This window comes from Rhinatrema bivittatum, chromosome 7, assembly GCF_901001135.1.
Source record: "Rhinatrema bivittatum chromosome 7, aRhiBiv1.1, whole genome shotgun sequence".
NCBI lineage: Eukaryota > Metazoa > Chordata > Amphibia > Gymnophiona > Rhinatrematidae > Rhinatrema > Rhinatrema bivittatum.
Genome location: NC_042621.1, coordinates 276,234,822 through 276,250,805, shown reverse-complemented (window position 1 = coordinate 276,250,805; position 15,984 = coordinate 276,234,822). Strand labels below are relative to the sequence as shown.

At 43.4% G+C, this 15,984-nt stretch overlaps 1 protein-coding gene across 4 annotated transcripts in view; it reads left to right on the top strand.

Annotated features, from left to right (window-relative positions):
• The window catches only part of NT5C2 (5'-nucleotidase, cytosolic II), a 284,978-nt gene that overhangs the window by 213,336 nt on the left and 55,658 nt on the right, over positions 1-15,984 (top strand). For all 4 annotated transcript variants that reach the window (XM_029610287.1, XM_029610290.1, XM_029610288.1 and 1 more), the window contains one exon: positions 4,749-4,790. In XM_029610287.1, coding sequence (XP_029466147.1) covers positions 4,749-4,790 — 42 coding nt within the window. The remainder of the gene's footprint in view (positions 1-4,748; positions 4,791-15,984) is intronic.

Below are 15,984 nucleotides of genomic sequence, written 5' to 3'. Positions count from 1 at the left end.
GCAGTTAGGGAAAGAGCTCTCTTTAGCGGGCCCAAAACTCTGGAACTCGCTACCAGTAAATATTTGATTAGAGGCTAGTATACAACCATTTAAGAAACAACTAAAAACACGACTGTTTGAACAGGCTTTTAACATGGCAGAATAACATCCTTTTAGTGACTGCCCCTGAAATTTAGTTAGATAAAGGTTTTGATTTTATAATTTTAAATATTTTAATGAGGTTATCAGTAGATTAGGTAATTTTGATCAGTATTGTATTTTATTATTTTGTTATGTGGCAGTATAGAAAGAGTATGAGATTTTAGTGATTTTATAGGGTTTTATTTGATGTTTTAATTTTAAAGTTTTTTGAGACAAAGCATTAATGCCTTGTCTCCAAGTTTGCAATGTAAACAGATGTGAAGTTCACACAATATGTTCGGTATATAAAAATGCCTAAATAAATAAATACCCTCATTTCAAGAAAGTATGGGGTGATATTAATTTATTTCGTTGTGCCTAAGAAGGAGGGCTCCTTTCGTCCTACTGGATTTCAAACGGGTCAACAGTCATTTGCAGGTGACTCATTTTTGTATGGAAATTTTATGCTCGGTGATAATGGTCATGAGGTCGGAGGAATTTCTGACCTACTTGGATCTGGCCGAGGAGTACCTCCATATTCCCATCCAATTGGAGCACTAACATTTTCTGCGTTTCGTGGTGTTGGGATGCCATTATCAGTTTTGGGCATTGCCTTTTGGTCTCGCCACCGCACCCAGAACTTTTTCCAAGGTTGTGGTGGTGGCAGAATTGAAAGAGAATGGAATTTTAGTACATCTGTATTTGGACGACTGGCTGATTCGGGCCAAGTCTCTGGAAGAGAGCCGTATGGTGACCTACAGGGTGATCTCCATGTTGCAAGAGCTCAGTTGGGTGGTGAACCTGGCCAAGAGCAGTCTTCAGCCATCTCGGTCATTACAGTATCTGGTGTTCAGTTCGACACTAGGCAGGGCAAAGTTTTTTTTGCCAGAAACTCGTATTCAGAAGTTGATGACGCAGGTGCGACTCTTGGTGAACACTATACGACCAGCAGTGTAGTCCTATCTATACTGTGTTTCTCCGATAATAAGACAGGTCTTGTATTCTTTTTTTTTTATCTCCGAAAAAATGACTAGTGCTTATTTTCAGGGATGTCTTATTTTTGTGGAAACACTGTACTATCCTATGGCCGACCGGGCCGATTTTATTTTGGCTGCCCCCCAAAACTATACCTGAAACCCGCCCCAACCCTTCAAATGTGATTAATTACAACAGGGTTATAAAAAGAAAAAACCCAAACCCACCCCAACCCTTCAAATTTATTTCATTGCACACCCCCACTCCCCACCCATTGCTCCTGCCATGTGACACAGGCCGGCCAATGGCATCGATAGCCTGTCACATGGAAAGGGCAAAGGGCCATCAGTGTCATTTTGATTACTGGCAGCAGACAGCTTGAGATTAGGAGATCGCTCCTGGGACCCCCGCTAGACCACCAGGCATTTTCTGCAAGTTTGGGGGGGGGGGGTTGGGAGGGTGGGGGGTGCAATGGAATAAATTTGAAGGGTTTGGGGGGGAGTTTGTTTTTGTTTTTTACAACCCCCATCTGCCCCCCCCTGGGTTTCTCCCCCCCCCCCCGGGACTTTCGGTAAGTCTTGGGGGGACGGGACGGTGGGGCAAGTCTTGGAGTGGAACCACGCGTCCACTTAAAAGCTAAGGCTTATTTTTGGAGTTGGGCTTATATTTCAAACCCTACTCCAAAAATCCTGGAAATCAAGGTAGGGTTTATTATCGGAGAAACACGGTAGCTGTTTGGTTTGATGGCAGCAACCCTGGAAGTGGTGCCATGAGTGAGGGTGCACATGCGTCTTCTTCAGCGTCCCTGCTGTCTCTTTGGAACCCGCAGTCTCGGGACTATGCGATTCGGCTCCTCCTGCCAATGGAAGTCTGCTCTCACCTCCAGTGGTGGTTGCAAGTGGATCATCTGAGAAAGGGAGTTTCTCTGACATCGCCGGATTGGTTGGTACTCATGACATATGTGAACGTCCAGGGTTGGTGAGCTCACTCTCAGGAACTATCTGCACAAGGATGCTGGAATTCGGAGGAGTTTCTCTGAAACATCAATCTGCTGGAAGCCCGGGCAGTCCTGCTGGCGTGCTTGCAGTTAAGCGGCAAGCTGCAGGGTTGAGCAGTCCAAGTAATGTCGGAGAATGCAATGCCTGTGGCTTACATCAATCAGCAGGGAGGAACAAGAGCCAACAAGTGTCGCAGGAAATTGACCAACTTACGGAATGGGCGGAAGTGCATCTCCAGGAGATTTCGCCCTCGTACATTGCTCTTACATTGTCTTTTCCTGCAGACTTTCTCAGCAGGGAGAATCTGGACCCAGGAGAATGGGTATTGTCAGACAAGGCATTTCAGCTGATATGGAATTGCTGGAGCTTTCTGTTCCTAGATCTGCTGGTGACTTCAATCAATGCAAAGGTTGCTCGATTCTTCAGTCCCAGGAGAGATCCAAAGTCCTTGGGTATCGATGTTCTTGTGTACAGACTAGCCGAAGGACAAACTGCTTTTCCTCGGTGGCCCATGTTGGGCAAAATAGTTCGGAGGATTGAAGGCCACAGGAGGATGGTGTTTTGGTAGCACCGGATTGCTCCAGGAAACCATGGTATGCAGATCTGCGAAGATTCCTCATAAACTCCCCCCTTTGTTTTCCGGCTCACAGGAATCTGTTGCAGCAAGGACATGTCCTTCACGAAGTTCTGACTCAGTTTTGTCTTACGATATGGCCCTTGAGAGGGCTCGCTTGTTGAAGCATGGATATTCGACTGCAGTGATTGCCACCTTGCTACAAGCACGAAAACTTTCCACTTCTTTAGCCTCTATATGGGTTTGGCAAGTGTTTGAGGCTTGGTGTGAGGGTCGAGGAGTAATTCCTCATTCAGTTAGGATCCCATTCATTTTGGAATTTTTGCAGGATGGGTTGAATAAAGGGTTGGCCCTTAATTCCTTGAAGGTACAGGTAAGAACATAAGCAAATGCCATACTGGGTCAGACCAAGGGTCCATCAAGCCCAGCATCCTGTTTCCAACAGTGGCCAATCCAGGCCATAAGAACCTGGCAAGTACCCATGTTAGCGGTTTTTGCCTGTTTCAGGGGTCAGGTGAATGGTGAATCCTTGTCTCATCCTAATGTGGCCTGTTTTTTGAGAGGAGTGAAGCATCTTAGTCCTCCCTTGTGGTTACCGGTGCTCTTGTGGAGTCTTAATCTGGTTTTGCACTTTTTGGTGGGTCCTATGTTTCAACTGATGCTCTCCTTTTCCTTGTGTTTACTGACCTTGAAAACAGTTTCTGGTGGCGGTATGTTCTGTGCATCGAATTTCCGAGCTGCAGGCCTTGTCTTGTCAGGAACCATTTCTTCGCGTGACTCCAGGGGCGATTCAGCTGCGTACTCTTCTTGCCTAAAGTATTTTCAGATTTTCACTTGAATCAGTCCATTTCCTTGCCATCTCTGGATAAGGAAAGAGATGCGGGGGAATATCACCTGTTGCGTCCCTTGGATGTCAAGAGACATGTCCTGAGGGTATCTGGAGGTTTCTAAACCTTTCCGAAAGACTGTTCACCTGTTTGTCCTTCAAACAGGTGGAGGTAAACAGGGTGAGCTGGCTTCGCGGGCTGCATTGGCTCGCTGGATTAAGGAGGTAGTCATGGCTTTGTATGTGGCCACTGAAAAACCATTGCCTAGCCAGGTTAGGGCTTATTCCACTAGGGCTCAGGCAGTGTCATGGGCGGAGGTTAGATTGTCTTCCATTGACATTTGCCGAGCTGAAACAAGGTCCTCCTTACACACTTTTTTCAGGTATTATCGTCTGGATATGCAGGCCCGGGAGGATGTAGCCTTTGCACGGATGGTTTTTGACTGGACCGCAGCCTCTCACCCTATTCGGAGTAGTTTTGGTACATCCCACTGGTCCTGAACAAATCTATGTGCTAGGAAATGAGAACTTACTACTTACCTGATAATTTCCTTTTCCTTAATGTAGACAGATAGGTTCAGCTTCCTGCCCTTCTCTGTCGTATGTTTGTGTTATAGTCCTCCTGGGTAACTACATGTTCCAGGGGTTACTGGTAAGTGGTACTCCAGTCCCTAGACTATTGTTAATGTATTTCTTGTCTGGGCTCAGTATTTCATGTTGGCTGAGTATTGAAATTGTTCTGTTTGTAATCAAGTTTTTGCTAGTCTGTCTACATTTGCTTTTGAAGGGAATATTGACAGGCTGATGTCACTGCAGTAGTGTATATACTGTGATGTCAGTTTGCTCCGTCTCCACCTGCTGGTAGAGGTGCATAACCCACTGGTCCTGAACCCATCTGTCTACATTAAGGAAAAATAAATTATCAGGTAAGTAGTAATTTCTCAATACCATGCTTGCTGTTTGTTGTTTTATAAGTTAGTGTTTTCCTCTTAGATTTCAGGACTTTCATATATGTTCACATTAAATTCTGTTGAATGTGCTCCAAAAATTAAATTCTAAGCAGCACATAAGCTTTAAGAAACAGGAGGAAATTTCCTGAAAGTCAGTTGCCTATTGAGTTATTTGAGGTGTTTTGTGTGTCATCTCTTATAGTTTCCTACATTTAAAAAAAACATTAACAGTAAAATTATATAAAAATGAAATGAAGAATATACAATTCATGTTTTGTGATTAATAATGTAATCTCTTGTTCCAGAAAATTATGACTTACTTGTTTGACTTCCCACATGGACCAAAGGTATATGTGCAATGTGTTTTTATTTATTTTGTTAATGTTGGCTTTCAAGTCTTAAATTTAGAGCAACGTTATAGACCACAACATCCTAAGATGAGAAAAAAGTTGACATTTGTATTGTGTACAGTTCTACCCACTTTCACATTAACATTTTTTCGACCTTTCTTACATTACAGCTTAACTGTTTAAATATAAACAGCTTCCAGAAGTACTTGTTGGCATATCCTGGTAATATATGCTTTTTATCAGGGGTTCCCAACCTTTCAGGAAACGTGGACCCCCTTTAAGCCTACTTATCTTTTATACTTTTTCTTTTAAGATTCTTACAAACACCTTCAGAAAATGATAGTTGCAAAATAATTTAGATTTTAGAAAAAGAAAATGGTAGCCTGCTTTTCAGAGGGAAAAAGGCTTATGAGATCTCCATGTCTGTCCGTGTGTCCCTCTTAAAAAAAAAAAACCAAAAAAACCTTGTGCATTTAGTGTCATATCCACACCTGGTTGTTGTCTCTTCCTCCCTCCTCGATCTTTAGTGGTCATCCCTCCCATCTCCCTCCTGGACCAAGGTGATCCTCAATCCCTCTTGATCCCTTTATCTCTATCTCTAATCCAGCACGATTCTTGAAGGTCCTCTCCTTTTCTCTCCCAGTCTCTGGTGGTCCTCTCTCCCCTGATAGGCTGCCATCTACTTTTACTCCCTTAACCAGATCAGTCATGGATTTCTGTCTCTTTATCCTCCTTTTCTTCCTTCATTATTTCTTCCCTCTATATTTCCTCTTATATCGTCAACTCCAGTTCCATTTCCTCCTTTCTTCCTCTGTCATTCTACTCACTTTTTTGGTTCAGCTCTTTTCTCTTATCCTCTCTGTCAGGCTAGTGACAGAACATGTGGCAGTTGCAGGAAACGCTTCTCAACACTGTGATCACCCTGCTTTCTTCTGCTTTGCTTAGTGTGCAGCAGTGGCTGCTGAAAGTTCTGACAGCTGTAATTAGACCCTCTCTTACTCATATCCTCATAGTACAGCAGTGGGGTTTATGACTGTCATGGGCTGCAATTGGTCCTTCTCTTCCCTATCTCTGCTGGACATGCAGCAATATGGGACTGGTTTGGGGCTCCTACTGGGTAGAAATGCCCCTTCTCTGTTCCTCCTCCTGGCTTGCAGCAGTGTTGGGTGAGGTTTCTGGGGCAGTAGTAGGCCCCACTCTTACTCTCCTGGCCAGTGGCACTAGCTCAACTAATCACAGATAGCGGCCCAGCTTAACTTTCTTGCATCCCTTGTGGTGGACCTTTTCCTTGCAGATCCCTGGAGGTCCATGGACCCCCAGGTTGGGAACATCTGTTTTACATTTTCAATCATATTGGATGTTTAGACAAAATTTATGAATCAAATTTAGTCTATTAAACAACTTCTTAGCTGGTCATTTCCCTGTAGATGGTGCGGTCAGTGGCTGTGGAACAATGAAAAACACTGTTTAAAAAAAAAAAAAAGATACCAAGTGTAGAGAAGCCTTTGAGGGTCATTTTCTATCCTTATTGCACACGATAGCTAGATAGGGGCAGAGTCGGGGCGGCATCGGGACCGAAAGAGGAGTTGCACGCCCAATAGCACCATCTTTCATGATGGCGCTATTGGGTGCGAAAGCCGGCAGCGATAACACCGTGGTGGTGCGATCGCTGCCAACTTTCGCAGGTCCGCCTCCTGCTTCGGCCCCCCCCCCCCCGTTACCATGGGATTCAATGAGCTCTGCGCCTTAGGAAAATCCAGGCCTTTGTGTTTGAATTGGCCATGATTCAGGAGAGATGCCCCCAGATTCGGTTTTTAATAACTGAATAAAATCATGCTGCTTAAATTTCATCTGTCATTGCTTTGGTTAGGATAGTCCTCACATTTGCCAATTTTTCTACTAGTTTAATGTAGGACACTACCAATTGTCTTACACTAGCAGACAACTTGAATGATGGTGCAGCTAACACACACAAGTCCACAGACAGTACAAATGTAGGAGATCAGACTCTTCAGAGGATAGTGTTAAAAATTCAAAGTGATCGTGAAAAACTGGATAAATAATCAGAAATAGAGTAAAATTTAAAATTCAGCTAAATTAAATGTAAGATATAACATGTAAGAAGAAAAAAATCAAATAGAAAATAGGGAATCACTTTAAGCAGTAGAACTGGAATGACTTATAGGAAAATTGCATATAAAAGAAACAATCATTCTTTCATGTTTTTCAACACTGGTAAGACCTTTGTTGGAGTGCTGTGTTCAGTTTTGGAGGTGACACCAAAAGAATATAGAGAAATTGTAGAAAGTCAGAAAAGCAATATACCGTAATTAAGATATTTAGCTAATTTGACCTATGGTGAGAGATTTAAAGAAATTGAGTTTCTGTGATAAATCTGAGGGAGGGATGATATAAGTATTCAAATATATAAAAGCAGGACTGTAAAGAGGGTATGACAGTTGATTGCCATCTCTACTGTGGATGAGACATATAACATAAGTAATTTTAGAAAAGCCTGTACATTCTTAAGGGACATTAGTTATGTTTAAGCTTTTGTTCTTAAAAAGTGGTAATGACGTGGGAACATTTTATGCTCCATGAGCATCTAGAGTATTGTTTTTAACTTTTTCCTACTGAAAATGGACCCATTGCTCTCTTACTTTTATTACAAACGACATTGAAGCTGTATTAATGATTTATACTGATGTGAGAACTCTGTTGGGGGTGAAGGGTGGGGGATTGGGGTGGTAGGGTTTGTTTATTCAATTTGCCTATATACATTGTTTGAAGGTCATTGCAATGTATTATGTAAATTATGAAAATCCAATAAATTGTTAATTAAAAAGAAAAGCCTGCACATACTTTATGAAGTATTTTCAAAGTAAACTTACATGCATAAGCTCGCTTGGCCAGTCCTTGGGTGATGTGCCAAGTATGCAAACAAATTCTTGCACACAATTAAGTACACTGCAAGCAAGGCGTAACTTGTGCTGGGTAATATACACATATACTTAAAGTATGTACATAAGTCACTACTCCCCCCTCCCCCCAGGAACATACCACCTTATTGCATGTAAAAGGTAATGAAATTGGCAGATGATACAAAATTATTCAGAGTAGTTAAATCACAAGCAGTGTGTGATAAATTGCAGGAAGACCTTGTGAGACTGAAAAATTGGGCAGCCAAATGGCAGATGAAATTTAATGTGGATAAGTGCAAGGTGATGCATATAGGGAAAAATAACCCCATGCTATAGTTACACAATGTTAGGTTCCATATTAGGACTACCACCCAGGAAAGAGATCTAGGTGTCATAGTGGATAATACATTGAAATCATCGGTTCAGTGTGCTGCAGCAAGCAAAAAAGCAAACAGTCTTGGGAATTATTAGAAAGGGAATGGTGAATAAATCGGAAAATGTCATAATGCCTTTGTATCGCTCCATGGTGAAGACCGCTCCTTGAATATTGTGTGCAATTCTGGTCGCCGCATTTCAAAAAAGATAAGGTTGCGATGGAGAAGGTACAGAGAAGGGCGACCAAAATGATAAAGGAGATGGAACAGCTCCCCTATGAGGAAAGACTAAAGAGGTTAGGACTGTTCAGCTTGGAGAAGAGACGGCTGAGGGGGGATATGATAGAAGTGTTTAAAATCATGAGAGATCTAGAACGGGTAAAAGTGAATTGGTTATTTCTCACAGGATAAGCAGGATGGTAGTCCTCACATATGGGTGACATCATCAGGATGGAGCCCTATCACAGGACACTTTTGTCAAAGTTTCTAGAACTTGGGCATGCTTAGTGTGCCAAGTCAAGCATGCCCCCAACCCTGCTTTAGCCTTTTACTTGGAACGCACTGCAACCCAAAGGAAGTCCATCCAGCTATTTGACTCCTTCGATAAAACTAAACTGGGAATTCTGGTGGGCAAGCAGACTCTATCCTCCTGGTTAGCGGACTGTATTTCCTTTTGCTACCAACAAGCAGGCCTTCCACTACAGGAACGTGTGAAAGCGCACGCTATAAGAGCCATGGCAACATCAGTAGCACAGCTCCTCTCGGTGCCTCTTACTGACATCTGTAGGGCTGCTACATGGAGTTCTCTCCATACCTTTGCAGCTCATTATTTCCTGGATAAGACTGGTAGACAAGATTCCATTTTTGGCCAGTCTGTTCTGCGCAATTTATTCTCAGCTTAATAACCCAACTTCCTTCCAGCGACCCACTGGGAATTTCAGGCTGCCCTCTTAACCAAACCCACCCCTGTTGTTGTTCCTGTTGCACGTCATTGGATGCTTTTGGTAAATTTACTCAGGCATCCTCAGCTCGCTATTCATCCATATGTGAGGACTACCATCCTGCTTGTCCTGTGAGAAAGCAGAGTTGTTCACCTGTAACAGGTGTTCTCACAGGTCAGCAGGATGTTAATCCTCACGAAACCCACCCGCCACCCCGTGGAGTTGGGTTCGCTTACGATTTTTTTTTTTTCACTCGTACTTTTACTATAAACGAGACTGAAGGGGGACCCCTGCTGAATGCAGGGTTGGGGGCATGCTGGGCATGCTCAGTGTGCCAAGTTAAAGTTCTAGAAACTTTGACAAAAGTGTTCCGTGATAGGGCTCCATCCTGATGATGTCACCCATATGTGAGGACTAACATCCTGCTGTCTTGTGAGAACTCCTGTTAGGGGTAAGCAACTCTGCTTTACTCTTTCAGATATATAGCTGGTAGGCAGCTATACGTGAAATTAGTATGGAGCCATGGAATACTCGACGTCCCAAGGCATCCAGAAACCTCTGTTCTTTCCCTGGAGGTGTAGAAGAATGGGGCAGAGGTCTCCTTGCCTTCTTCTGAGCAGACTCCACTACAGCAGAGTGGTGAGAAAGCTGGGTTTTTCTGGAACCCGGGAGCTGCTTGAACCAGGTAGGTAGTGTCAGTTTTCTGGTTCAGTGATGGTACAGTACCTGGATACTCCCAGTTACATTGGAGAAGTTCAAGAAGGACTTCGTGAACCGGTATGGACATAACCTCCTTGGGGGCATCTACAAACTGAAGTACCCGCAAGCATCTTGTGCCTGAAGCTTGAAGGGAATGGCTTCTGACATTTCCTTTATAAAGCTTATGAAGGACAGGTCCTCTGGATGGGGGAATACCTTCTTTCTTCAGGAGGAGATGGCTCCGAGGGAATGTCATCAGAATCCTGGGTATCAGGGATCATCAGGCCAGGGCTGGTATGGCTGATCACCAGCATTCGGTTGGATCTCCTGATGGAAGGAAGAGGCCTGTTCCAGCTGGATAAGGTCATGGCACCAATGGAATCGGAGGGGGCATCGAGGGTATCGGAGGAGGCACTGATCAAGGTCGATGCGGCACCGAAGATGGGAGAGGCACCGATGGAATTGGTGACTTTGATGGACGTCTCGGTGGAAGAACCCCCAATGGCTCCGGAATCGGTTCCGGCATCGATTCCTCAGATAACAGGGGAATCTGTGTCACTGGTGTAGGACCTATCGGTGTTTTCAGGGGCACTGGTGGAAGAGCCCCGATCAGCGTGTCCAATCTATCCAGTAATGGAGCCAGCATCGTGGGCATTGGGTCGGTGCCCGAGATCAGAGTCAGAAGGCCCTGTAGTGCATGGATGACTGCCTCTTGAACCATCTGGTTCAATTCCTCACGGAAAGCTGGTGCTTGAAACACCAGTTCCAGAGTAGGAGGCTGCATAGGCATCGCCAGAAGGTTCACCGGTGAGAGTGAAGTTTCGGCTTCCGGCACCGATGAAAGCGGGGAACACCTCTGTGTCCCGGGCACGGAGGAGGATGGAGGCTCCTCTGCGCGGGCTTTTTTCTTTGGTGGCTCTGTCGATGCCGACATTGAGGGCTTCCCTGGGTCGGCAGACAGAACCTTTTGATGCCGGTGCTTCTCCCGGTCCTTCTCCGGCGCCAATGACGAAGAGGTGGACGACTTCAACATGGATCCAGTCGGGTGAGAACCACCGGCGTCCGGTTGGTGTTGCGAGGTGGAAGGCGGTGATGCAGATGACGTTGAGGCCTTCGATGGAATAGGCTGCTTAGCCTGGAAAAGAAACTCCATTTTTTTTTCTAACCGTGCCAGACAGCCTTTCGGGGTCATTTGGGCACAATTGGTACGTGTCATGACGTCATGGTCAGCCCCCAAGCATAAGACACATACCTTATGTGGGTCCTTGACGGACATCGTCCTTGGACAAACAGGGCACAGACGAAAACCCGTCACCATGGTTCTAAGAAAATTTAACAGCGGTGCGGTCGGTGGCCATTAGGCCTTGAAAAGAAAAGCCTTTGGTAACCGACCGTGAAACGAGGTAAAACCTTACCTAACTTCAGCGGGTATCAATGGTTGATAGGGGGACCCCGGATGGGGTGAAATTTTTTGAAAACTTCCGTGAGGAAATTCCTGTCAGGAATATGAGCTGCTCAAACCGCGTGGCTACTGCTGTGCGGAAAAAAAAAGAGACTGAAGGGTAACTCCTGCTGGGCATGCTCAGTGTGCCAAATCAAAGTTCTAGAAACTTTGACAAAAGTGTTCCGTGATGGGGCGTAACTAAGATGGCCGACCAAGAGGTAGCAGTTCACGACGCTCTGACCATTTCTGATTTCCCCAGTTTAGTATTGCTGATTTTTTTGAAGAATGCCTCACAAAAGGAAGGGTAGAGTGAAGGTATACCCCTCTGAACCTTCCCTACCTTCGGATCAGAAGTTAATCCGTGAATATGCGACACCAATGGGGCGGGCCGTGCCTCCCGCGGGCGGAGGGGTTGGAGGAGAACCCCTCTCGCCGGGAGAAATAACTTTAAGCCCACCTAACCCGAGAAATTTGCAGCTAGCTTCCCCCCCCCCCCCCCCCCCCCCCCCCCCCCCCCCCCCCCGGAGACTCCTGGAGCTGCTGGCCTGACCAAGGCTGAAACTCATTTGGAGCGGACCCAGTCTGAGGGAGCCGAGGGTAGTCGGCTCCAGGGTAGCAACGACATCAACCCCTATAAGGCTGAACGAAGCTGCCGGAGAAGGAGGAAGTAAGATGGTGGCAGCTGAGAGGATGGATTCGACTTCTAGAACCGAGGGGGTGAGTCAGATCGCTTATCAGATTGAAAAACCTGCTATTGTGACTTTAGACTCCCTTTGGGAGCTAATGGCTGGAATGGATATAAAGCTGCAGGAGCAATCGCACAAGTTACTTGGGGTTTCGGCCAAATTGGATGTTGTAGCCCATGATCACCAGCATATATTACAGGAACCAAGGAATTGTTATCCAGAGAATTGAATCGGAGGTAAAAGATTTGAAAGAAGTTTCAGCTGCTTTCTCTAGGGAAAGATTAGCAACATTGCGTAAAATGGAGTTTCTTGAAAACTCTATAAGACACCTGAACCTTCGTATTTTGAATTTTCCGACGATTTTCCGACGAATTTTCCGACGATTAAAGATGAACAGTGACCTCCCCCACACCCTCCCCAGCGCCCCGCAGCCTCCCCTCCACCCCGCCCTTCCACCGCTTAGCAACCTTTCCCTGAAAGTACCATTGCCTTAATGTACCGTTGTTCCCTCCACCCCCTCCTCTCCTTTTCCCTCCTCGCTCCCTCCCTCCCTACTCCCCCTGCCCCTGCATTTAATTGTACATAAGTGCACATGCCTCCTTTATACTGTAAATAAGTTCATATGCTAAGTTCATAAGTGCACACGCCTCCTTAACATTGTTTATGCATATCTAAACTTAACATGGATAATCAAATCCCATTTCGTTCAACAAAGTTGGATCTCTGCTCGTTGACTCTCTCTCCTTGTACTTTCGTATTTTATCCAGTATCGTTTATTATCCAGTTAGCCCTCTATCCTCGTTCATTGTAATTTCCTTTCTCAGTTACTTGTGAAACCGACATGATGTGTCCTACGAATGCCGGTATATAAAAAAGTGTTAAAATAAATAAGTACCTGGGAGAATTTTTGGACATAACCCCATGAAAAAATCCTGTGATTAAAGAAGATATTACACCTGTCTCAGAGGAAAAGTACACCTAGATTAATGTTTTGGATAATATGGATAAACTTGACGCAGTATCTAGAAGCATCAGAAGTAGAGGTCACTGGAAGAGAGACTCTTTTTAGTGACTTTGATAGCAGAAGAAGAATATAAATTTTAATAATGCGTAATACTATAAGAAGTTATAGGGTACCTTTCTGTGGAGACTTTGGTCAGGATATTCCCTGACCTGGCCAAGGCTACTCAAGTGAGGCGTAAAGCTTTCTTCAGATGAAGCCCGAAGTTTTTAGCTATGGGCGCTAGTTTCATTGTGAAATACACTTGCAAGGTGTGTTATTGGGTGGCGTGGGTTGCTCTACGTATATTTTTCTTGATATACCACAGTTGAGAGAATTCTTGAGCTCTAAATATCCAACGACAGTTGTAACATCTAATGAGGGTTATAATATTAGAATATATACTCTTGGTTGACCAATGTTTAAGTTTAAATTGCCTTATAGATTTGACTCCTCCGTATTTCCATACGCCCCCACTATATTTCCTCTATAATGTGAAAGTGCATATAATGGATGAGAATTTGCATGTATGGAAAATGATTTATACATTCATGTCCCCCTTTTTTGTTTCTTTAATAGCTCATTGAAAATGCACTTATATTTCTTTATGACAAAGAATTTTTGTTATTGTAAACTTGTAAATTCAATAAAGATAAATATAAAAAAAAAAAAAGTGTTCCGTGATAGGACTCCACCCTGATGATGATACCCATATATGAGGACTAACAACCTGCTTGTCCTGTGAGAACTCCTGTTACGGGAAAGCAACTCTGCTTTACTCTTTCAGATAATAGAAGGACTAGAGGGGCACTCATTGAAGTTAGCATGCAGCACATTTAAACTCTGGAATTTGTTGCCAGGGGATGTGGTTAGTGCAATTAGTGTAGCTGCGTTTAAAAAAGGATTGGATAAGTTCTTGGAGGAGAAGTCCATTACCTGCTATTAATTAAATTGACTTAGGTAATAACCACCGCTAATCTTATTGTATTCATTTTATGTACTCCTGCTCCTGTCCCTTCCACAGTGAACACCAAACAGAAATATTTATGCAATTTCACTTTTCCTCATCAGCTTCTACTTTTCTTCCCCTTCACCCTCCTAGTCTCACAATTCCACTTTTGCACTTCCTTCTATTACTAGTATATCTTAAAAAAAAAAAAAAAAAAAAAAAAAAGTCTTGACTCATGTTTTAACATGTTTGCTATTTTTAAATCTGTTTAAATGTTTGCATTCCTGATTACTTTCTCAGCTTTTCCCAGGTATTGTCACCTGTCTTCCAGATGTTCCCAACGTTCGTCGGTATATAAAAGTTATTAAATAAAAATTAAATAAATCTCTTGTAGCTTATCAATGCTAACCTTTTCTTCCTTACCTCTTCAGTTATTTCTTAGAAAATCATAATAGCCTTTTCCTCTTTCCTTTATTTACTTTCCTTATAAAAGGTTAGTTGCCCAGTTATCTTTCTCTCTCACAAACACCAGTCACCTCCCTTACCAATCTCTCTTTCTCTCCCATGCGCACACACACCAGTCATGTCCCTGACCAGTCTCTTGCTCTCACATGTTTTTTCTGTCTTACTTACATGCACAGTCTGTCAAACACACTTTCTCACACACTTACACACACACGCTGATTCACTCTCTCTCTCACTCATCCCCACCCCCAGCACACATGGCAGCTACAGCACAAGGCAGCCAGTATGCTGCTATTAAAGCAGAGTCGTGACAGGTTGGAAACTGCAGCAAGAGGGACTCCCCCGGACCCGCAGCAGTAAGGAGGCAGCACTCAGCTGTTTGCCTGTGCTGTGATCGTTGTGGCACAGAGTGGTCAGCTGAGAATGTGGCTGCGGGAATTTCCTACTGTTTGGGAAATAGTTGCCCTAGGTCTGCAGCATTGGACAGGCTCAAACTAGGGGATATCTGTGCTGAAACAGCAGGGGGAGAGCACTGAGGGTAAGAATTGAGATACATTGAAGATCTTCTGTGGAGAAAAGGAGGTTGCTCAGCTCCCAATAACACTGGGGTCATGCCACTTATCACTTGGGCTTCTCTGTGCTCATCCCATGCTTTTTTGAATTCCATTCCTTTTTTTATGTCCACCACCTTCTCTGGGAATCTGTTCCTAGAGGAGGTGGTTCGCGTTGTCTGTGAAGAAATATTTCTGGATCTTCCCTCTGAGTCTAGCTATAGTTATAACTCTAACTTTAATGAGCACAGATTAGCCAAATGTTTTTTGGACAACAGCTTCACTAGTTTTGGTGGCTGTTTAGATTATTACAAAGTTTGTCAATAAAATGGAATAGGACTTGCTGTTGGATTAAGTATGGGGCTCTTAAGACCATAAAAGAATTCAGCAAGGCTTGAAAAAGCCTATCAGTGGAGGCCAACACTCTAACATAATTTAAACAAGTTTGAGACAGATACGGGGCCTGATTTTAAAAAGCATTTACATGCTTAAAATTGGTTTTACACATATAAATGCAATTTACCTGTGTAAGTGAGCTTTTGAAATTTCTAGAATATTTGCCATTGAACTCTCCATAGGATAGTCACATGTAAGTGTACTTTACGAATATAAATGACTTTTTAAAATTGCTACAATAGTATGTTACATTTACACGTGTAACTCCTTTTAAAATTACCTCCATAGTGAGCAGCAGTAGGAATAGGGTTGAGTAAAAGATATGAGAGTGGAACTAGTGTTGGTTTAATATGGACATTTGTTTATCTAGCTAAAACAGAGAACCAGAAAAAGAAACAACTGGGCAGACTGTATGGTACAATTAGTCCTTATTTGCCATCATTTCCATGTTAGTATATCCAAGTGAGGGAATCTGTCTTAAAAATAAATACAAATAAAAAAATCTAGTGGTAAGAACTTGGGATGTTTCAGGTAGTGGATCCTGCTTTGGATGCAGAAGGATGAGCTAAATAATCTTTTAAAGTTCTTTCCTAATTTGTTTGTAGTTCTGTTATTTATAAGATGTATATAAAAAATATCATATTAAACATAAGTATTTTTATTCACCCTGTACTTAAAAATAGTTATTTATTTAAACTTACTGCTCAATAAAGCAAACACCTTGAGTACAATAAAAAACCCCCTACAAAATAAAAATCTACATTA